General features: G+C 38.5%; 4 protein-coding genes across 5 annotated transcripts in view; 2 read left to right on the top strand and 2 right to left on the bottom strand.

Annotated features, from left to right (window-relative positions):
* The window catches only part of LOC105219016 (ETS-like protein pointed), a 200,955-nt gene extending 188,598 nt beyond the window's left edge, over positions 1 to 12,357 (bottom strand). Inside the window, exon 1 of one of the 2 annotated variants that reach the window (XM_054225565.1) lies at positions 12,217 to 12,357. The gene's annotated coding sequence lies outside the window, so the exon portion shown is untranslated. Of the gene's footprint in view, positions 1 to 4,287; positions 6,754 to 12,216 lie in introns of those variants that run through there. The other variant, XM_054225564.1, reaches the window with a different exon arrangement.
* Positions 11,654 to 12,586, top strand: LOC105215866 (ATP synthase-coupling factor 6, mitochondrial). The gene is made up of 3 exons (XM_011190036.3): positions 11,654 to 11,814; positions 12,011 to 12,162; positions 12,238 to 12,586. The coding sequence occupies exons 2-3, from the start codon at positions 12,011 to 12,013 to the stop codon at positions 12,401 to 12,403; spliced, it is 318 nt and encodes a 105-aa protein (XP_011188338.1). The 5' UTR covers positions 11,654 to 11,814; the 3' UTR covers positions 12,404 to 12,586.
* On the bottom strand, positions 12,333 to 20,002 carry LOC105215865 (DNA polymerase epsilon catalytic subunit 1). The gene is made up of 7 exons (XM_011190035.3): positions 19,803 to 20,002; positions 19,614 to 19,740; positions 18,530 to 19,552; positions 17,870 to 18,464; positions 14,610 to 17,809; positions 13,034 to 14,499; positions 12,333 to 12,943 (listed from the first exon to the last, which is right to left on the bottom strand). Exons 1-7 carry the CDS (start codon positions 19,877 to 19,879, stop codon positions 12,646 to 12,648), a joined length of 6,786 nt encoding a protein of 2,261 aa, XP_011188337.1. The 5' UTR covers positions 19,880 to 20,002; the 3' UTR covers positions 12,333 to 12,645.
* A 239-nt stretch (positions 20,003 to 20,241) lies between these two features.
* Positions 20,242 to 21,751, top strand: LOC105215864 (protein SEC13 homolog). The gene is made up of 2 exons (XM_011190034.3): positions 20,242 to 20,667; positions 20,729 to 21,751. Exons 1-2 carry the CDS (start codon positions 20,378 to 20,380, stop codon positions 21,387 to 21,389), a joined length of 951 nt encoding a protein of 316 aa, XP_011188336.1. The 5' UTR covers positions 20,242 to 20,377; the 3' UTR covers positions 21,390 to 21,751.
* The last annotated feature ends 2,462 nt before the right edge of the window (positions 21,752 to 24,213 follow it).

Below are 24,213 nucleotides of genomic sequence, written 5' to 3' on the forward strand. Positions count from 1 at the left end.
CATGTGATTCAATCCTCCCGGAAACAATTAATTTGGTTCAATATCCAGCCGAGTGTTGTACAGTGTAATGGATCGGATCGTCAACGGATCATTTAAGGTCTCTTGGTGTTATTTAGAATCAAATTTTGATTTTCCAAAAAAAAAAAAAAATGTTTATATCAAAAACTAGTGGACCGTTTATAATATCTATTATATAAGCTTGACGAAAGAGCTTTATATATCATTGAATTCAGAAGAAAATTTAGATTATATCCATATTTTGCATTTTTTATTAGCTGCAACCTGTAATTAAAAATAATTTTTTAAAAGTCCTTTTTTCGAACTTCGAAATTTGGTTATTTTTAAAACCGAAGAATACACTTTTTTACTTATGACACAATCTCCCGGAAACAATTAGTTTGATTCAATATCCAGCCTAGTGTTGTACAGAGTTATGGATCGGATCGCCAACAAATCATTTAAGATCTCCTGGTGTTGTTTAGAATTCCCACTTTACCTCAACAATTTAGCAGTTCAACACTTGAAGAATGGTAGATAAGGACATTTTATTAAAGTAGACATCATAATAAGAACTAATAAAGATAAAGCCAAAGTAATTTTACAATGAATCGTCTAGGCTATTGAACGGTTATTTTTATCGTTATCGTATAGCTTAGCCTGTCTATTTAGGATTTCGTTAAAATTATTTACTACTAAAAGCTTATCACCCTAAATGTAGGCAACGTTTCGAAGTTCAATACTAAAAATAGCATACAAAACAAGGGTAGGGATTAACTTGTAAGCTATTTCGGATTTTGATAAAGAAAGTGAGCTGATCTGTTTGAAAATATTTATGCTTAGATCAGATCACCCTATTTAGGTAAAACTATGCATGATTTCTTGTGTGCTTTCAAACGCCGACAATCTAATACCAAATTTTCTTTCATGATCACGCAAAAATTTTGCTTAAATTGAATACAGAGATTTTAGGGTCTTGTTTAAACTAAGATCTCCAGGTTTTATACTAGCAATGCACAATGAAACCCCTTCATACCCTGAAGCATTTAAGTCGGACTTAGATGAAATATATTATCATAAAAATTTCTTTAAATTCCACCATTTCTAACTCAAATTTATATGCTTCTCAGAGCTCATTTTATTTCTCAGATTCAAATTTATGAATCAAAACAAATTTTACGAAGTGAGGTTAAGCAGAACTTGTAACTAAATGCTAGTTTGGGTTAACAAGTTGTCTATCAGTCAGCGCTACTCCTTTTACACATTTCCTCTCAACTTTTTCTAGTTAGCCTTACATGCCACTTCAACTAACCTAACTTTATGCCTGTAGGCACTTAACTGTTTCTGGATAACCAAATTAATTACAACTCTAAATTAGTTGCTTTATCTTGATTGGATTCTACCGTACACACACACTAAGCCAAGCATATTTGTATGTATTTATGACTTAAGTATGCATATCCCGAAGATCTGAACTGTAACCAAGTCTCACAGGTAGTTTTTACTGCAGCTAAACATAAACCTGATTTGATATAAAGTTTTTTTTCTCCACTCTAAATACGAGTATATTAGCCGGTCGCTAATCAAGCGCAGAGCGGCGAAGGCAAGGGTCAGCTGTGTATAATTAAATAATGCATGGCAGAGCGGAAAGCGAGCGTAAGCGGTGATTGGGCGCGAGGGAGCTCATGTGTGTTGTGGATAAGCAAACCAGAAATTGTAAAAACAAACTAGAAAGAGATTTCAAAATCAAACCAAAATGTGTAGGAAACAAAAATTTAATTCAACAAAACGATTTAACACACAACAAACCACAAAAAGGGACGAGCACAAAGGGCCGTAGCGTTGTAGACCAACTGATCATGGCAGGGCTAATGATGATTACAACATAGCTAACATACATATAATCGTTGTTGTAAGCGCCACTGCAATGCGCGTAGTAGCAATTGATAAATATGAAACAACAAAAAGACGAGTAACAGGAATTAAATGTAAGAAAGACTGCGAACTGGACCCGAACATCAGCACTTTGTTATGCCACAAAACAATTATAAACTACTACTGAACGATGATGGGCGAACATTTGAATGCACTTGGTCACTAGCCTCGATCAACAACAACAACAACAACAACTTATTACAGTGCAGTGTGAAGCACAAGGAGGAAGAGCAGTAGTAATAGCAGTGGCAGCGCAGTTAGCAAGATCACTGCTACCAAACTGTTGGCGCTGATTTTTGGTGATATCTCCCAGCTGCTGGCATGCACTTGATGCGATCAACAAACTGCCAGCAGTATCACCTAAACACACCAACACAAATAAACATACACACACACGCATACAACAAGTATAGAATATAAGTATATGTGATCAGCAATCGATAGTGCCAACATGGTGGTTTCACAGCAACAACAACAACCACATGTGCATGCACATGGTATAAAGTAGAAAAAAACGATGCAATAATAAAAAATAAATACAACAACAAAAGTAAAATTAAAAAAACACTAAAAAAGGGCACACATGTGCAACTTCGTGTAATAAGAGCCCTAACAGATGCTACCACAACACTCCTGTTGCTATTGCTGCTCAGCGGCTCAAGAACGTTGCGTTCGCCGAACACACACCGTGACTTGAAGAGGCTGAAATTATGGCAGAGAGATGCAGAATTTGAGAAATATGATGCTGGCGATGATCGCATATATGTTGTTGTTCTTGCTTTGCTTTTTAACTGTCACTTTTTACTTCAATTTTTATTTATTTTTGTAGTTTTTTAAGTAAGGTTAGGTTTGCTGTCAGCTGACAGTGTTGCTGTTGCATTTCTGCTCATTCGATATACATAGATGCTTATTAAAATCTAAATAGGGCTCTTTACTTATGGATTCATTAGGATTTTATACACTAAGTATATTTGCTGTCAAAATTTTATATAATTGAGTTTAACCCTGATGGTCTGATTAATCGATTAAAATATTAATCTATAAAAATTATTATCGGTTTATCGATTACTATAAAATTATTTCACACAACCATATCTGTTGATTTAAAATTTTTACGAAAATATGGAGTGTAAACATTTAACTGACAGTTGCGAAAGATTTAACGACCGATCTAGAGGAATAGCCGAAGCTTCTATGACTCTATTCCAAAACTTCGTATGAAAAAGCATATATTTAGTTGTGAAATTATTGGAAATTTAGAAAATTATATGCTAAATACTAAAAATACCAATACAGTGTCCTGCCCCATTTTCTCTATAAGCAACAGTTGTCCAGTTAGAGACCAAAAAGTATTTTTTTTTTTTTGGTTTTGTTACTTTCGAATTTCGATAGCAGTTTATCGATTAATAGTTATTAACAACACTATTTAAGATACTAACCATAACATTTTGCTCTCTACTAGAAAAAAAAATTGATAACATTGGAAATCAAGACTAACATATGTAGGTGGGTACCCGAATTGTAGATAAAAAAAGAACTATTTTGAGCCAATATCTCAATAATCCACAGCTAACTTCAAATTATACTTCGTTTGCATTAGCAATCAGAACTAAATTAAATAAGCTGTCTTAAATCTAAACAAGCGACGTTATGAGAATTCTCCAACTCATGGATTCCATTCCCGCTTTTTTTGACGAGCTTCACTCTGGTTGCAAGAATGTTGATATACTATTTATACTCGTATTGAGCAATTTACAATATAATTGGTTAAATTTACTTTAAGAAACCGCAAAAAACTCACATTTTTTTCAAACATTTTGTTTGTTCTTTGAATCGTTCGTTTTTAGTACGGTTTTAAAGATAACAAGTAGGGAAAGTCTCAGTTCGGGTATAACCGAATATTTTATACTCTCGCAATTTTTAATTTTTTATTTGATTAAAGTAACGCACAATTTGACTCACATATGCTGGATAAAATACACTCGAATAACGCAAATCATGATATAAGATACCTCACATACTAACCAATTTAAGGTATAAACCTCATAAGGAATGTGAAAAACTTAATATTAGGTATTTGGAAGCTAGGGAAAGAAATTACCCGATTTTACCCATTTTTGACACAGAAACACATTATTAAAAGAAAAAGAATTCCCACTAATTTTCTATAAAATTTCTAAGAGATTTACCAATATATTCACTATTTACTATTTTTATTAGTATTCTATTTGAAACTCATTTTATACCAGTTATTTGTTCGATTCGCCCCTCTCTTAATATTAACAATTATTTCCTAATATTCACAAACTTTCTTACTTTTACTAATAATAATAAATATAATCTATTTAAACTCACATCTAGCTGGCTAAAATTGCCAGAGTAAAGTGGTCACGCGTGCTCCTGCGATGAAAATGTAAAGATCCCGAAGTTAAAGCCGTTGAGAGATGATGAAAACAGTACGACTTGTTGAATGCTGTATATATTTGTGTTGAAAATTATATGTTTAATGGCACTTATGCACTTTAAAAACTTTTCGTACTCAAAAAAAGCGTATAATGTTGCTTTTTATTTTATATGAGATCGTAAATTGATAATATATTATCTGCTTCACTTATGAATTGCACCAATATGATTTTCAGATAGTTTTATATATGGAACTTGTATAGTTCTGTATACTTTTGTGCACTTTTTTCAAACGCGCCGATGATCTTCAGTTGAGATCAGGTGATTTAAATGTTTAAATTAATTTTTTGGTATTTCAAAAATGTAAAGGTTTCAAATGTAAGGTTTAATTATTAGTAAAATGCACTTTTTCCTTAATTTTTAACTGATCTTGCGCGATCTTTCAATTGGCACACTTTATAAAAAATATTAATTTTATTTTCCTTTTTCTTTCTTGTTGAAAAACACTTATTTCTTGCAAATAAAAATCAAGGTTCATAACCTTTTATTGTGTATTACACTTTTTTAAGAATTTTAGAATTTGTTAAATCATTTAATTTTTAAAGCTTCACTTTTAGTTTTTTTAATTATTTCAATTTTAAAGCTTCTTCTTTATCTCTATCACTAGGCACTGCTTCCAATTATATTATTGAATTTTATTTTCTAAAAATCTTATTCACTTTAGCTCGGCTAAAATATACACAAATCACTTTCTGAGATCGCTATTTTTTTTTACGAATTTTAACGATCTTTCGTATTGATCGTTTAAAGCAAAGATTTAAGTTTTGCACTTGATTTAAAGCTTTTATTGCCGTTATTTTCTAAAATTCGCACTTTTTCGCAACTGTTGATCGGATTTAACACAGCGTTCACTAAATCTAATAGTTTCACTATTGACTCGCAATATTTTTTGCTTCAGCAGTTCACTTTTCTTGCGCCAGGATCATGTTCCAACGAACGAACGAACTCTCTCTCTTTCTGCAACAAAGTACTGTGTCTACACAAACTCAAATTGGATGAACTGTGCGTGCAAGAAATTGTTGCTATTTCTTACACTTGCCGCCTGTTGTTGTTATTGTACGGTCTGATATATTTACTTTTGTGCAGCGCGATCAGTTGGTTTTTGGGCGCTACAATAGTTGCAGCAACAGTACTACCTACTGGTAAGTTGGTAAGTAGGTAGATCCGACAAATCTTATATTACCACAACGCACACGCACACAAGTAGACGAGTCTTCAGTTGGTTGCGTATGTATAGATGTGTGTGTGGGTACCTGCTGCGTGGTTGACTGACTGACTGACTGACTATCGGTCGTTGCGTCGCGATCGATCGATCAGTTTAGCTGCTTGGCTAGCTATTGGCTTTTGCTTATTGTTGTTGTTGCTGTTGCTGCAGTGTTGTTATTGTCAACGACGTCGCTTGCTTTATGCCGCCGGCGTTCGATATGCAAGTGAGCTGTGAGCCGGGCCAACCTATGCAGGTTTGTAGCACCGAGTGTCTCTCTGTGTTCGGCTGTGTGTGTGTGTGTTTGGTTAAGTAGGCACAGTCTGCAAGCGGCCGTTGGATTTTCGGTTGCGCCCGGCGTTGTCTCAATAGTTTTCTTTGTTTTTACAGTTGTTCTTGTTGTTGTTGGTGGTCGTATAAGTTAATGCACTAATATATTTAGTATATTTAGTAAGGCCGTATGTGTGTTTCTAGCTTGAATTTGCAGTTGCATGTAGGTTTCACGTTTGCCGCAATAACATATGAGCGCCGAGCCGCCGCCAACACGTTGGTTGTCAAATATTATGATTTTTGGTTTTTGTAAAAAAAAAATTATTTTATTTTTATATTATTTACTGTTAATTAATTTATTATTGCACTTAACACTGTCATAGGTTATTTTTTATTTTAAAAAATATTTTTTTTTTGTTTTTTTTTTTTCCAAAAATATCTAATTGAATAAAAGTTGACACTTCTTTGCGCTTACGTAAAAAATATGGATATTTATTTTGCGCTTGACGGCCAAACACATTTATTTATTTATATTATTATTTGTCATTTGCCGTTATTCACACAAATCGCGCTCTACGCAAAATGTTTACGCTCAAAATTTCGATTTTTCACAATTTTCAAATTTGTCAAAATCACAAATTCACGCACGTTTTCCACTGAAATTCTTGTTGAAATACAAAAATATAAATGTTTCTAAATTTTTTTCACGCTTCGCCCGCTCAAGAAATTATATGCTTTTGCCGCACGCAGAGTGTTGCTATCAACTGATTTCGGTCGGACGCTCTGTTGTTCTGTCAGAGCGTTCTCCTATCCCTAAAACACTGTTGCGACAGCGCTGCTGACGTCGCTGCCGACAGAAGCGGCACTGCCACACACAAGCACACACACAGATACATTTAAATATGTCTGCCAGCGATCGCTCGTTCGGTGCGCTCTTTGACTTCGACTTTGCTCACGGTGTTGTTGTTTCCACAACTTGGCTACACCAACAGTTTGCTCTCACACACAGTTATATATACACATGTATCTGTGTGTGTGTTTGTTTAGATTCTACTTTTAGACCACGCTGAATTTCGTACGGCTGGAAGTCGCTGATAACCGAGCGAAAAGTGAGAGTCCAAGCGTGATTATCTAGAATTCTGAGTAAATGCACACCAACAACCGGGTCCACACGGCCCAACTGGTAGCTACTACATACAGCGTTTGTTTAGTGCAAATTGTACACTCATAGTCACATACTTGAATAGATATCAATTGTTTGTCTATAGACAGCCTAATCTAACAGTAAATTTGATAAGAAAAGTATATTCATGTGATAACGGCATATCAGCGCTTATTGACGATGTATGGATTTCTCTTTTGGACAATTTTGCGGGTATGCCTTATAGCAGCGGTCTCAATAAAGCAAGAAGAGAGCATAGGAACTCAGGGTGCTCTATAGAGATATAGTACATATTACAGTTTATTAATTTTTAACCATTTCAATTAAATATTGACTAGAAAGCATATAAAGTTTACAGACTTAACAACCGTATTTTTTAATGACCGTAATATCTCGCTAATTCGCACCAACAGTAGCTAAAACGAGTCAGCTCGGCTCAAAAATGTATCACTAAATGGATAGGCTGTATCTTTAGGGGTAATACCATCCCAAAACCATATTGGTGCTTAGTGGATTTAACACCAAAGAGCTCAAGGTTAGTAAATTCGGACTCTATAACGACGCTGATCGGTTTTATTTAGTACCAAGTTCTAAAAATTATACAAATTATTTCATCGAACACATTGCGTTAAGGAGTCTATGATTTCAGAGATGTAAGTAGTAAGCGAGCACTGAGGACATCGACCCAAATCCTTGTCAGATCAAAGATACAAATCGGTCTCTATGCATTGAAGAACCGTTATCATAACCATAATTTGAGCTTAAATGAACATTGGGTATAAGAAAAAAATTGCTTCTTCTAACTAAACTGATGGATGGCAGACTAAAAACGTATAAAAAAGGTGAGTTCGATGAATTTGAGATGAGACATACTGTAGATGAAGGAACAAATTCTTGTAAAATTTAGATTGACGCAATTGTCAGAACATTAGATCTTCTCAACGCTTCTATAATACATATTTCTTAATAATCGGGAGAATGTTGTATCCAATTTTAGTTGAATTAGTTTGAGCATCCATAGAATACACTTCAATTTTCACAATGACACGGATTCGAAGGATTCAATTCCCTTTGGCTTCGCGGCATAGATCTTGTAGACTTGTTGGAACATCTTGTGTGAGTCTATGTTGTTTGAAATTTAATATCCCAGTCGACTATTGTAATCTAAAAAGGATGGAAAATAGATGAAGTCTTATGACCCCAAGACTACTTAACATATAAAACTATTTTGAATTTAATCAACTTATTTTTACCGAATATAATGAATTTCGTTTCTTTAGCCAACATTCCTAAATCGGACCACATTTTCCCCAAATCCCAAAGAGAACAAATTTTATACACATATTAAGGTCCCTCTGATTGTTTTTTTTTTTTATTGAATATAGGGTCTATAAATGAAATATTGAATTTTGAATATTGTTTGAAAATATTAATTTTACCGAAGTTGAGTTTGTATCAATACTGGATCAAATTGGCTCTCTACTATTCCGTAGTCCCCATCGAATATATTGGCAGACGTTCGTGTATTCGATGTATCTATCAGCTTACCATGGATTTGTAAAATTATTGAGTAAAAATTGAAATATCTTGACGAAACTTGGTACACATGTTCCTTGGGACCGTGAGAGGGTTGCTATTGAAAATGGGCGAAATCGGACACGCCCGAAAAATGGCGAAAACCAAAAACACATAGTGCCATAACTAAGCCATAAATAAAGTTATAAAAGTAAAATTTGGCACAAAAGATGACTATAGGATGGGGCATATTTCGAGAACATAATTGAAATCGGATAATAACCACGCCCACCCCCGATACAAAAGTTAATGAAATTCGGTATAAATTGGGATCGGCAAAATCGGTTCATAACATGACCTGGTTCCTTCATAATATATGCATCAGGATGAAGGCAGCAGAATAAAACAAATATTGTATTTGAGATGTGGCATCACTTGTGGAAAAATTGTTAAAATCGGTCTATAACTTTTCAATGTCCCGGATATCGAACGAGAAGAACTCCAGTGCCTAAGGGTAATTTTTCACCGAAAATATCGATAAATCTCTCAGTAATTTTCATCAAATGTGTGTCTCTGTACTAAAAATGGTTAAAATCGGGTAATAACTTCCCCTAGCTCCCATATACCTTATATTCGCATTATCAAACTTCCGGTAGGCTTTATTTTACATACCTCGATTAATATGCAAGATATCTTAGAAAAATTAAGTGAGCATATAGTCTTGTATATAGTGTACCTTAGTGGTAAAAATGAGTGAAATCGGTTCAGGAATTACCTCAGCCCTCATATACTATTTATGATGATTTTCATTATTCTATTGGACTTTATGCCGAATATATGCGTCAAATTGTGTGTTATCTTAATAAAACTATAGCAATAAATTGCGAGAGTATAAAATGTTCGGTTGCACCCGAACTTTGCCTTTTCTTACTTGTTTATTGTTATATTTATCTCACTGGCCGACGCAGCATAAATAAAATGGATATTTATGCAAATACACTAATCATGTGTATGTGCGTATATGCATGTGTTTGTATGTATTCGTGAAAATTCATTCATCATTTACGATAGCAACTACAAATCACTTAATCCGTTCGCCAGCCACTCTTCGTTAACCCGTTCGCCGAAATCGTGCTTTTTACGCTAATTCATAAAAATAAATTCATACACAAGCACACAAACACATACACGCACACATACATATGCATAGCCAGAAGTATGGGTGTATGTGTGTATGTGGTTGCTTGCAGACCTCTTCAGCCAAATTAAAAAAAAAAACTCAAAAAACAAGTGAAAAAACGATCATTCCAATACACTCGGGGGACAGCGCAAGCGTACGTCAGCGGCGACGCTGACGACAAAGCCAACGACGACGTCGACGTCAACGTCATACATCAAGCGCACCATATATTTATCACAAGCAGAAGAATAAGAAAAAGAAGGTGACTAGTGCGCGCCGGTAAGGAGCAGCGACATGAGAAAGTGAATTCATTTTCAATTGCAAAACCAAAACAAAATTGGATTTTCGCTTCTTTGTCTCTCCCGAATTTTGCGCTTTCACACATAAATGGCACCACTACAGACCTCGCATGTTGTTTTTGTAATTTGCATATATTTTTTTTATGAAATTGTCCCCACTTCGATGAGTTTGTTGGTGCAGTGGGCTCGCCGTCGGTTGAGGTGAGGTGCGCGGGCGTTGAGCAGCTAATGTTGTCATAGCTGTGTGGCAGCATTTGCGAAGCAGCTGGCAACACCGCTAGGCGTCTACCTTACTACAAATGCTAATGCATATTGAATTTTTTTTGTTTTTGGCGAGTCGGCGACGCAGTGCAGCGTGTCATTAAAAGAGCCGGTTGGCAACGTCGCATCTCTGAGAGTTAATATCCACAGTAGCCGTCGGCGCACCTTTCAAATGCGCGTGTGTTGGTGTATATTGCATTGGTATTGGTTTACTATGGATCCGTATATGTAAGTATATATGCTGCTGGATTTTATGAATGAACTTCCAATTGTGCTGCGAGCTTTGCGCGCTCTTTGCGTTGGCAAACTTGTTATACCTAGCTACTGCATAATCGGCTGCTATAAATTTCCGACGATATTGACGAGACGATGACCGCAATGGGAAATTAAAGTCTTGGCGAATCTACACTACAATAGTTTACGGTTGAGACTCAGATATAAATTACCCAATCCAGAAGAACAATACCCAGAAAATACTCTTCAGTATAGACACCTTCGTGCTGGAATTGCCTATCTTTATGTCTATTTCAAATAAGCAAAGATGACAACTTGATAAAAATGGCATAACCGTCCTTACTTCTTTCTTATCATGAGGACACAAGGGTTCTGAACTCACAACAAAACAATGATTGATACCACACTCTCTTTAATCACAATTCTCTATGTTTATGTGAACAGAGAGGTGTTCCTTTGACACTTGGATTTCTATGTTCCGATTACTCCAGTCACCCAAAGGATAAAATATTTGAGGGAACTTCCATTTATATGGATAATAAATTCAAAGTTCCTGGTTATCTTATATCAATCACGTCTAGACGTCCCCAAAAATTACCTCCTCCCAGTATGAAAGCAGAATATAATAATCTGTAAGCTATGTATATCTGCGTGGGTACATCCATAGAAACCAACCTCTCAGAATAATAGAAATTGCTTCCTTCTATTTTCTTACGCGATTATTTGAAATCCGACCAAGGGTCATTAATAATCTTCTCAGTCTCTTCGTATGAAAGGAATTGCGGGAGTTCATACAAGGTCTGAATTTTTTACACGAATCGAGTCTGTGTAACCGGACCAAACTCGGATTTTATCCGGTCAAGAACTGTCGGCAGCATTTCTCAAAATGATTTGAAGAAAAGGAATCAAATCTAGGAATTCAGAATAGACTATGAAAGGACTATCAATTACTTTGGTTCCCCCGAAGAAGGCGATTCAAAGGTGTTCAATCAAAATAAACTTTCGAAAAGCTTGGAACTAACGGAATCTATTAAATTTTTGTCGATCAATGATTTTTTGACTAATAATTCGCCAGCGCCATCTATGAACCAATAGTTTTTAAAACTATGTCAATCTCTTGAACACACTCTCTCGAACTACAGCCAATTTTAATTAGGCGCAATTTTGACAATTCAACTTGCGAAAAAAGATTTTGACAGCACCAACCGCAGCAGTTGTCTTCAGCCAGATTGGGAATATTCTTATCGCAAATATAATTTGTGAAGAATTTTAATTAACACACATTTAAAACAAGGTAAATGTTAAGCAAAACTACAAATAATGTGCTAATTCAACTACGCTTCAGTCAAAATAACAAACAAAATGGACTACGAATCAACTAAAAGCGAATTGATAAACGTCATTACATAACCTTTTAGGTTACACTGCTATTATTTATGTGTGAATTTATATATTTTTGGTTTGCTAAAAAACTTTAAAATTAATTGCAGATGTTGTCGCAATCAGTACTTTCCACTGTACGCGTGCTACGCACCGAGGCACGCCGTAGCATTGGCATTATGGCACCAGCGTTCAACAAAGTCTCCGACCCCATCCAACAGCTCTTCTTGGACAAAGTGCGTGATTACAAGAAGCGCAGCAGGTACGCACACTAAATCATTTAAAACAAATATAGAGCAAGAAAATAAACCAGTACCTTTGATCTTTCCGTATATAGTGGTGGAAAATTGGTTGACGCCACTCCTGAAATTGAACGTGAGCTGAAGAACGAATTGGAGCGCGTTGCAAAGCAATACGGCGGTGATGGCAAGGTCGATATGACTAAATTCCCCGAATTCAAGTTCCCAGAAGTCAAAATCGATCCCATCACATCAACCAATTAGATTTTTAATATTCTTTAGGTTGCAATTTTCAAATGCCGCTTGTGGCCGACAGCAGACGTTGCATTAAGAAGTTTTGCGTGTTTATTAAAATACGGTAAACAATTTATTTCTTTATGGTCTTTAAAATAATAACGCCTCCTAGAAGAAAATAAAAAAAAAACTAATTGTAAAACACAAACAAAACTTTTATGATTGTTGGTGCAGCGTACTTTAAGAGTAGTTTAAGTTCGAAAGTAGCCGCGTTACGTTGCAATGACTTGTTCCACTGTCTCCTGCAGCAGTTGCATTTTGTGATATTCCGCGACACGTCGGAAGGTGCGCAACAGACCGTTGATTTCGCGGCCACTTATAAGCGGCACGAATTCGCCAGCGCAAGTACAAAACTCCGCGAGATTTTCACGCTTAATTTCATTGCAGCGTGCGCACCTCAAATCCTGCAGCACATAGGACATGACCTTGCGTTGCACCACGTCGATAATGCGCATTTCGATCTCCTCATTTTCATATGCAACAAAACACTGCGCACACAACCAAACTGGGCTGTAATGAAATTTGTTTGTAAACAATTATTTATAAACACAATATTTTGCGTTGATTCAAATTAATTTGGTTATAATTCAATACACATACATGCCATCCTTCATTGCGCGATGTTTGTCTTTGCACAGATCCAAATCGCGACAGTGATTACATGCTTTACAAATCACTTCAGCAATGGTATAAGTATCACTAGGGTCCTTCCACTCAGCCAGATCGGAGAATTCGCCAATGCCTACGAGTCGGAGCATGTTTCGTCTCAACTCATTCACGTCGTCGGCCAAGCCCTTGTCAACACTGAACGCTTTCACTACGGCACGCGTCAAGTCTAAACCGGGACTTGGTCGTCCCTTGCCGTAATTTTTATGCAGTTTAGTTACGAAATCAAAGGCAGGATGTGATATTTCCTTGATAGCTTGTCTGGTATCTTTGCCTTCGGCCAGGGATTGCATAAATAATGTGAGCAGCGTCTCAAATTTCTCGCGGCATGCATTCTCATCGGGCAGATGTTCACCAATTGTCCAATTCAATTCCAGCGAGAGCTGTTGCTCGCTTTCACCATCCGCTGTACCGGTCTCGTCTACATCCTCTGGACGCACAATCTCTTCAATGTCATCCTCATCCTCATCTTCGTCCTCATTGCTGCGACGCTTAGTTTGCGTGGAGCTCTTTGTCTTATCGCCATCTTCATCGTCATCATCAACATTACATAAAACAGTGTCACTCGTTACACCCGGCGGCAATTGACCGCGTATGCCTGCATAGTTGGCCTGATCAAGCCACAGCATAAAATTCCAACATTGTTCATAAGACAACTGTATCGAATGGAAGAGTTCCTTATTGCGTAAGCTCTGCACCACATACTCCACATAGCCTAAAGCGTCAGCCACGGTCTTTTTGCCCGAATTAAGTATGATGCGATTGAAGTCGGCGTAGATAATTGTCGCACCCAAGCGCTTGAACTCCGCCACAATGCGCAAGAACATTTTACGCATTAAATTATTCAAAGTACGTCGTAATGCCGGATCGTACAATAAGGCATTTGAGGAACGCACCCAACGATAGAAGTGTATCAATTGGAAATCAGCGAAAATATTCTGATTCAGCGCTACTTCGCGCAACCAGCCATTCACCATATGTCGCAACACTCTAAAAGCGGCGGAGCACAGCGCCGTTTCATCATAGCTGGGTAGTGTTGCCGCGGGCACGGTGCCAATCATTTCCTCCAACGAAGCTTGTGGTATCACATCGAAGGTTACCGCCGAACTTGCGCCCTCCATCTCTTGTATGCGATTCGATTGTAGTAAGGCGCTGACAGCCAAGCTATCCAGCGCCAACTCGACACACACATCACTGTAAAAACCCGGTCGATTCTGTACGACCGTAATACTCTCTTCAAATTCAGCTAATAGACGACTGTCATCGGCCTCACGTCCACCCAGATCGGGACGCGTAGTGGTCGACCACCAGAGCACGAAATTATTGCGCTGCAGAATGCGCGCAAAGAAGAGATCTGCGCCGAAGAGTACTGTGTCAGGTGGCATATTACCGATAGGGACCTGAGGGGTATTGAATATGATAATTAGGAAAATATATAGATGGGAACTTGAATCTCAATATCTTCCCAGATATAATTGTTTTAGGTTAAACTGATATTGTGTTCACATACCTGAAAGTAGCGACACTGATCCAACATCATCTCGACCACATTGTTGAGATGCAAAAAGTGGCGCACCACAGCGCGTGAGCCCTGACGTTGCCAATCCAGCCCCGATAAAAGCGACGCATCGTCTGTGATGTGTATGAGCGCCTGCGGGAAGTCCAGCAAGACTGGCATTGCCGAGTTGAGTTTTCGCGCTTCCGTCGCCGTCTGCACGTAAAGCATGGAGGGACCGCGTTTCTCATCCTTATATGCGGTAAGTGCGCGTTGTATGTGACGATAGATCTGTTTCACATCCACTTCGATGAGCACTTCGAATGTAAATTCTTCTGGTGGCAAACGCTCTACTTCCGCCACATCCTTCATGGTTTTGATGAGTGCCAAGCGTTCGGCGGTGTAGAGTGTGCGCATATTTGGCATTTGATTGGTGCGCACTGTGTCTAGCGCGAAGATCAACGCCTTTCGGCTGGATAATAGAAAGAGGCCCCATATTTCCTTTTTGGCCGTGGGTGTGTTGTGTTGATAGAGATATATTTTACGTAGTTTATGTTGAGAGTCTTTCAAATAAGTGTGACCCTGCAGGCGTTGCTCTAGCTGTTCAATCGAGAAGCTGTCCAAATCCTTGGTGGCAAGCGCAGCCAGACGTTGTGCCTCCTGACGCTGCACCGAACAGAGACAACCCATATCCATGAGTGCACGGAATTCTAAGGACATCTGGGTCTCATAGATCCCCTCAATATCAGGCGTTGCCAGATCAGCCAACATACCGAGGCAATTATCTTTGAACACCTGCTCTGGCACACTGTAGCGATAGAGATTGTAGACGGGACGCGCACGCGGTAGCACACGGTTGACTTTCTTCCACAACTGTCCATCTTCGGGTGGCGCCACGCTGCGTTGATTTACATAGAAAATACGCGGCACCGTCAACTTGATGCGATGCAGTTCATCGCCAATCATCAGCCACACCGTGAAATGACCCATATCATCATTTGGCACTATCTGCAGCACATGCCAGACATGATCGATTAGCGCGCGTTGTGCGCGTCGCAAGAAGCCGCCTATTGTGCCTGTGGCTGTTACGCCATCTCTGCCGCTTGGCATTTGTGGCGCCAATTGTTGTTCGTTGCGCGGCCGCTTATTGGCTTGGCGCACACGCAGTCGACGCTCTAGCTGCCATGCCCACTTTTTCTTCTGGAACTTCACCCATTCGATTATTTCGTCGCGCGTTGTGCCAATTGGTGGCGGCGCGCCAAGCGCTTGACGCCAAGTTGCTGCCGCTGCTGCCTTGTTAGCTTCATCTTCCGCCTCCTCGATTTCACCGGAATTCACACGCTTGCGTTTTGTTACAACAGGACGTCCGTCGAGCGCACCTTCTGCTGTATTTCTTGCCACTAAATCCTCCATGTCGGCTACCTCGCTGGTGGCGCGTATTTCACGCGCTGTTTTCGCTTTCGGCATGAACATTTCATTTATGCGCCGCTGCTTGAGCACATCATTCTTCTCGAGTATTTTCTTATGCAGCCAATCGGGATGTTGTACGCGCGGCACCGGATTCGAGAGTCCCTGCAGCGCTGCGGGTATGGTGATGATCTTTTGTATAGTGCCGCCCAAACGTTCAATGTAATAGTTCCAGTCCAGCACATCACGTATATCCGCATCGCCCATGGTGCTGTCTTTGAGCCAGCGTCGCAAGTGATAACGCCGCACATTCGGCTCTGATTGGAAAATAGCCAGCGGGATCGCACGTTCCGTGACAGGCGCACCTTCTGGTTTCTTCGAAATGATATATTTGCAAGCTAACCCAGCATCTTTGACAATCTGGTCGCCCAAGAATTCGGCTAAACGCTTGGCGGTAGAAATGGAAGTACTCTTTTGTTCACCATAATCTTCGAGTTTCTTGGACATCGATTTATTTTCAGCGATCAAATCAAAAAGTTCCGAATCCGGTAGGTTGGAACCACGACTATAAAGCACATCCAGCCAATAGTCAGCTACTTTGGCTACTGAAGCATAGCATTCTTCTAAAGTGTTGCCCGCCAAGAAAGCCTCGAAGACTGAACTTTGAAAGTTCTTAATTAACTGCAATTCACCACGTCGCTTCACCTCAAAACCTTTTAACTCAGCTAGCGAACCATCGAAATTGAATACAGCATAACGTTTCTTCAGCTTTTTGCCCTCTTCCTTCGCAGCTGGCAACACCATCGCCAAGTAGGGACCGTCCACCTCAAAGAAAATTGAATTCTCTTCACGTATACGATACTCTGGCAGTTTACCATCTTGCGCTGGCTTGACCAATTCATGGTATTGGTCGTTGGTGAAATACTCTTTCACCATTGTGTTCAACACTGCATTTGGGTACGAGATATTGAATTTCTTTTTCTTTTCATGCGTCGTTTGTATCGTAAACTCTTGTGGGAACGAACCGGGTAGAATACACCAAATACCATCTGTGTCCAACTCCAACGGGCGTCCGACACGTTCGATTATCTCACGCGCCTTTGTGATTATATTCGAACCCGTGTAGCAGACAATGCCAGCCATTGGCATGGAATGCCAACGCGCGCCACGTCGCATCACATAACCGTAGAAAGAGTTCAGAATACATTTGTGCGCCAATTGCAGTGAGTCATACAACACTTCTCGGCCTTTTGCCGCTTTAATCTCAGCAGCATCACCAGACGCTAACGCTGCATTGACAGCTGCTTTCGCCACTTTGGTCAGTCCTTTGTATTCGTAGCGACGATCGCGAAAGGCACGCACTGTATCCACATAAAAACTGTTCTCCTGCTCACAAACGGTGGAGGTGCGCGTTTCCAATTTTGTGATTTTCGTCTTCTTATAAGCCTTTCGACAGTAGTCGGTGAGACGTTTCTTCTCATAGGCGGCCTGATCTTCGCGCGAGAGTTCATGAAATGCACGGTTCGGACCGCCGGGGAAAAGTGGTGGAAACTTCTCAGTTTCCAATTGTTGTTGTATGCGTTGAAATTCATTTCGGGACGCCGGTAACATCTCACCACGCCACAACCAATCCATGACGCGCTTACATTTAGCACCGGCCTTATTAAAATCGCATGCGGCGCAATCAGTTTCGCTTACCATAGCCGACGGTTGCAGCCGATTGGTCAAAATAATATTGGGGTACATAGCGCCAACGTCCAAATGGTATATGACAGGTTGTTCCAGACGATTGGGGATATCATGGAGACCTTACAATAAATATAATAAAATTATCTTTAAGGTACATTAAATAGTTTCAAATAACTTACCTTGCAACGCTTGTGTTATTTCTTTATCCACTTCCTCTAAATTTGTCACCTTATCTATTGGTACACCTTCTTCCACCTCAATGGCATGCACTAACACTTTGGTCACATTATCTTTTAGTTTATTGACCATATTTGGATCGAGTCGGAAGCGACATGGTATATCGGCACGAAACACGCCCGACTCCAGCGCTTCTACATGTCCACCAACGTATGTCTCAGAGTCCAATACATGCCCCTCATTCGACAACTTATTTAGCTCACTGAGTTGTTTATTGGGGTAAACAATGTTCGCGTGATAAGCTTGCACCATAAGTAAGGTTTCACACAATGTGCCTGAACCTTTGCGCAGAATTTCATCTGGTTCCATCGGAATAATTGTGTTCAAAGCGAAGATAAACGGATGCACGTATTTCATATACAAATAGTAGGTGGCTACCGCATCGGAGACTGAATAGTTAGACAAAACTTGTGGTTGTTCGACAGCCATGCGACACATGTCTTCGGGGTCCAGTTCAACTGGATCGTAACGCAATTTGGCCTTCGCTACCGCTTTGAGACCTTGTGAACCAACGGGAAGATAGGAATCACGTTTTACCTGAGATTACAGAAATAAATACATTAGGTAATCACATTATTTTTTTAATTATATTAATTTCATACCCAACATAAACAATCCATATGTATAGCCGGTCTACTCAAATAAAAGCCATCTCTCAGTTTGGAAAAACCAATCTCTTGTTTCATATCTAAATCATAGACAGCAGCACGCGTCTCAACAAATGGCCAATCGAAGAAGTCACCATTATATGTCACCACAATGTGCGGCCGCACCTCCATTATGTGATCGAAAAATTTCTGTATTAAATGCATTTCATTCTTTTCATTGAACACAATAAAATTGCCTTCGAATTCTGGTTTCGGTGTATATTCAAAATCATCTACATCTGTTGAAATTATTTCACGATTTGTTATGAGATAGCCTTGACCATCAATCATATATGAAATCATCATAATCTGATCGGTTTGCGCATCTGGAAATTTTAACGGTAATTTTGTGGTTTCAATATCAAAAGCCAAAACTACTGGCTCCGGCCGCTCGAGCAGATCCGGACGTGGTGATATGATTGGTAACTCCAGACCACCACTACGACAACGTATATTATACCATTGACCACAAAATATGCTCAAGTCAATTGACACACGCACATGATAAGGCACATCGTGCTCACGTATGTCTAATATTAGATCCATATAATCCATTTGTTTTTTAACTTCACCATCACCACCAATATTGGATGCAGCTAACGAGGACGATAACATTTGCATATAAAATGTATTGGATTTCTCACGTTCCAAATTGCGTTTCACCGCTGCATTTAATTCACGACGCACTTTTGTCATAGCGGTCTGATTCAGAAATGATAGTTTGAGAAAGTGTTGTTTTTTACCCACTAAATGATTTGGCAGATCGAGATCCTCTTTACTAATGTGTTCTACATTTGCCAATTGGCCGGAATATTTACGACTCAGAAAACGCGCCACTTCATGTGACTGTTTCTCATCTGGACGTATCAATAGATATGGTTTATATGCGACAGTACATTTGAAGCGTGAGCCATCCATTTGTATGAAAAACAAATCTAAAGCAGCAACTAAACGGCGATCTTCATCCAAAATCTCTGTCTGCAGAAAATAAGAGAATGCATATTAATAGCTATTATACACTTTGCGAAGGATAACCTACTGAATGCATATTTATGAGGTAGCCAGTACGCTCAATGCTATCCTTTACACGGTCGAAGCCATATTTGGAGTCGATTTTGTCGTTTTCACGCGACTGTCGGTATCCAGCCTCGTTGAAGAAGTCATCGCTGTGTGCAGTGCAACAAATACAATTTTGTCGAATTAGATTTATATTCTGTTAAACACATACCCTTCAGCGCGTGTATCCGACGTAAATTTGCCTGTATTTTGAAGCACTTTTGGTCTACTACCACCTCCTTCCTCCATTATGTGTTTAGAAATTTTTGCAAAACTTTGTATTTCCTACGGATTTGCAGAACTTGCGGAAAACTTATTGCTAGTGAAGCTTATTTGGCGGCAATTTGTTTGAAGTTAAAGAAGGGTTGCCTACATTCTTTCAAGAATAAAAACAAATACAGTCAGCTGATAAAATTGAGTACCAGATGAAACCGATAAATAATAAAACTAAAAAAAAATTGAAAAGCTAAATTTATATGTAAAATAATAAATAAAACGCTAAAATAGCAATTTATTAGTATATATCACTTATTAGTTAACCTAAATTGTATGATCCTCAATTTGGTACGGATTTATGAAATTTTGTTTTTGTGTCTAATTTTGTTGTATAGTACGGCATCATTGTACATAGCTCCACGTCAAACGAAACGCGAATTAGCTCAGAAGCCGCCTTGCACGATAGAAAAAATTAATTCTTGTTGATTTTAATAAGCCTCTATCGCACAGTATCCATTAAATTTGATTAAAATGGTGAGTTTAATCAACACGGTAGACACCGGACATGAGGATATGATCCACAATGCTGTGCTGGACTACTACGGCTTGCATTTGGCAACTTGCTCATCGGACGGATCTGTAAAGGTGTTCGATGTGAAGAACGGAAATCAAATTCTAGTTGCTGACCTCAAGGGTCATCAAGGGCCTGTGTGGCAAGTGGCATGGGCACATCCCAAGTTCGGTAATCTATTGGCCTCCTGCTCATATGATCGCAAGGTTATCGTATGGAAAGAGGGTGCTTCAAATGAGTGGACAAAATTGTAAATACACGCACATACATATAACACAGTGACGTTTACTAACAAAAAATACAAATTTCAGCTATGAGTACAACAATCACGATTCCTCCGTTAATTCGGTAGCTTTTGCGCCTGCTGAATATGGTTTGATACTAGCTTGTGGCAGTTCGGATGGTTCGATATCCATACTAACATGCAACATAGAATATGGCGTTTGGGATAGCAAGAAAATCTCCAATGCACATACCATCGGTTGTAATGCCATTTCGTGGTGCTCTTCAACTGTACCAGAACCAGCATTCGACCAACGTGCTTCAACGCGAAACACTGCTGTTAAGCGTCTTGCCAGTGCTGGCTGCGATAATTGTGTGAAAATATGGCGTGAAGAACCCGATCGTTGGGTGGAGGAAAATCGGCTTGAGGGACACTCTGACTGGGTGCGTGACGTAGCTTGGGCGCCATCAATCGGGCTGGCCCGTTCACAAATCGCTTCGGCGTCACAGGATCGTCATGTGATTATCTGGAATAGCACTGACTTAACAACATGGTCATCGACCATATTGCATATTTTTGATGATGTAGTTTGGAGTGTGAGCTGGTCAATGACCGGAAATATTTTAGCCGTTACTGGTGGTGACAATAAAGTGACACTGTGGAAGGAAAACAACGAGAATCAATGGATGTGCATCAACGACGATGCCGCCGCTACAAATGCACAAACAAACGAACAGCGTACGCTGTAAAAATAAATGCTAACCTAAGTGAAAAGTCTATGGTAATGTGAAAATGACAATTCTAAATTTGCCAGAAGACAAAAATATAAATATAAAACGTTCATACATACATACATATAATAGCTAGAAATCTGTGCTGCTGCAAACTGATAAAAATATGTAAAGAATTTATATTTAAAATTTCTCTATGAACTTTCTGTTTGCTGTTTCATATTGCCATAGATATTTTCCATGTTTTTGATTTGATGTTAATTTGAAACTGATAAAATGGTTTAGAGATAAGAAACTAAGTCTTGCGCAGAGTAGTCTCGTATTAATGTTTATGTTCTTCTATTCCCGTATATACATACATAAATAAATAGACATACATACATAGTTATGTTTATTTTCTATTACACTTTCTCAGTTATTGTGAAGCCAGAATTGTCGTATTGTAATAAAAAATAAGTTTTCAGCTAAATGCGAAAAATATGTAAATTTTAGTTCTCTTTTGTGGAATCTATTAGTAATAGTAAAATTCGGTATCTTATATTATAAATATATATTATTTTATTTATTTATTTACAAGAATATTGAAGCTATAACTAAATTATAGAACAATATATTAAGTTAAAGCTATGGCATCTGGGGCCTTAAGCTAATATGTATGTGAGGATATATAGTAGTGCAGTTAATTTAGGTGGGATGGAACATGTTAGCGTGAGTGAAAGATGTGAAGGAATAGTAAGTTCATAATTTATTGTATAGGTTACAAAACTTTAAATAATTTATTAGTGTTATTAAGTTTTTAGTTGAAGGGTTTTTGAGTAGGTTTGAGGGTGTTGGATCTGGGAGTGACAGTCGGTAGATATCGAAGAATGTGCATGAATCAAGGATGTGTTGGGTACTAATTGTCTGACTATTGCAAAAGTTACATATGTTGGACAGGTTTTTGTCAATTAAGTGTTTATGTGTGAGATTATTGTGTCCTAGTCTTAGTCTTATAATTTTTGTTTGGTCTTTTCTAGTCAGAGAGGTTGTATTAATTTTTAAGTAGTCGTTGACTGTCTTGGAGTTTTGTGATATATTTGAGTACCATTGTGAAGTATTGTTGTTATAGTTTTGGTCTTTTTGGAGGAAGTGAGATTTTAAGAAACATTTTATGTCTGAGAAGAGTAGGTTGGGTGTAATAGTGAGTGGTGCGTTTAGGGCATTTTTAGCTGCCATGTCAGCACATTCGTTGCCGGTTATCTGTACGTGACCTGGGATCCAAATTAATTTTAACTTATTTGGTTTCTCTAGTAGATATCTACGAATTGAGTTGGAGTAAAAGTTTTGGTTGTTAACATTTTTTATCGAGTCAATAGAAGAGAGGGAATCGGTGCAGATTGCGAATTTTTCTGGTAGTTTTGTGGCGTATTTGATAGCTTCGTGAATGGCTATTAGTTCGGCAGAGAAATTTGAGCTGTAAATGGGTAGGTGTGAGATTCTTATAATTTTTCGTTTGTTTACGATTATGCTGTAACTGACTTTGACGTTGATTTTTGAGCCGTCCGTGTATATGAATTTGAAATTTGGGAGTTTTTCTATAATTGCGTTAAATTGCTTTCTATATACTAGTGGAGGGGTATCGTTTTTTTTTAAATGAGCTAGATTTGTGTCTATTGTTGAGTAATCCAGTTTCCAGTGCGGAACTTTAGAGTTTATAGAAGGTTTAAAGTTTAATGGGATATCGAATTGTTTAGCCAAATTTGTTATCCTATTTAGGCAGGATGGTGTTTTGTTGATTTTTTTTGGGGGGATTTTGGATAGGAGCGCGGGAAGGGGGGATTGGTCGTTGATTATGACTGATTTTATAAGTTTCGATGTTATAAAATCTCTATTGATGTTCAACGGTAGGATATCGGCCTCGGAGTATAGGGATATGATTGGAGTTGTTTTGAAAGCGCCAAGGGCAGTGCGTATACTAGAGTTGATGGTTGAATTCAGTTTTCTTATAGTCGATTTTGGCGCGTATGCGTACAGGTATATGCCGTAGTTAATTTTTGATATAATCAACGCTTTTACTGCTAATAGTAATGACACTGTGTTGCAATTGTATTTGGTGCTTGCGAGGCATTTAATGATGTCGAGTCGTTTTTTAAGCGCGGAAACTAGGTAGTCGATGTGACTATTCCATTTATATCTTTTATTAAATATAAGTCCGAGTATTTTTAGGTTGTCAACAGAACTTATGTTGATGTTGTTGCAGAGGGTGTTAACCTGGCAGTTATGTTTTTTACATATGTGGATATGTTTGCATTTTGGTAGTGATAATTGGGCTCCTGAATATTGGGACCAGTTGCTAATGTCGTTATGTAGGTTGCTGAGATCTAGCGGGGTGTTTTTTGATCTATTCATTTTTTTTATAATAATGAAGTCGTCGGCGTATGCAAGAAAGTTTATATCCTTGTGAAGAGAAATGATGTTACTAAGCTTATTGTACGCAATGAGGAAGAGTATAACGGATAATGGTGATCCCTGAGGGATACCATTCTGTAGGGGATATTGTTGAGAGTAGTGGGAATTTATTTTTATTTTGATGGTTCTATTGGTCATAAAGTTCTTTATGTATCGGAAAATTTTTGGACCGATATTCCAGAGTCTAAGTTGATCCAAAATGGAGTGTAATCCCACTTTGTCAAAAGCTTTGGAGAAATCTAGAGAGACGATTGATATGTGTTTTTTGGCTGAGAGAGATTGAGTGATCTGATAGTCTAGATATACTAGAGAATCAGACACTGATTTTCCCTTCCTGAATCCCATCTGGTGACTATGTATGAGTTTGTCTGTGGTGACAAACCACCATAATCTA

This window comes from Zeugodacus cucurbitae, chromosome 2 (assembly GCF_028554725.1).
Source record: "Zeugodacus cucurbitae isolate PBARC_wt_2022May chromosome 2, idZeuCucr1.2, whole genome shotgun sequence".
In the NCBI taxonomy this organism is placed as follows: Eukaryota; Metazoa; Arthropoda; class Insecta; order Diptera; family Tephritidae; genus Zeugodacus; species Zeugodacus cucurbitae.

Coding starts and splice junctions, on each gene's coding strand:
- LOC105215866 (XM_011190036.3), top strand. CDS start 12,011: ATGTTGTCGCAATCAGTACTTTCCACTGTACGCGTGCTACGCACCGAG. Junction 12,163..12,237: donor GATTACAAGAAGCGCAGCAG/GTACGCACACTA, acceptor TTCCGTATATAG/TGGTGGAAAATTGGTTGACG.
- LOC105215865 (XM_011190035.3), bottom strand. CDS start 19,879: ATGGAGGAAGGAGGTGGTAGTAGACCAAAAGTGCTTCAAAATACAGGC. Junction 19,741..19,802: donor TCGGATACACGCGCTGAAGG/GTATGTGTTTAA, acceptor CACTGCACACAG/CGATGACTTCTTCAACGAGG. Junction 12,944..13,033: donor CGCGCAATGAAGGATGGCAT/GTATGTGTATTG, acceptor ATTTCATTACAG/CCCAGTTTGGTTGTGTGCGC.
- LOC105215864 (XM_011190034.3), top strand. CDS start 20,378: ATGGTGAGTTTAATCAACACGGTAGACACCGGACATGAGGATATGATC. Junction 20,668..20,728: donor TCAAATGAGTGGACAAAATT/GTAAATACACGC, acceptor TACAAATTTCAG/CTATGAGTACAACAATCACG.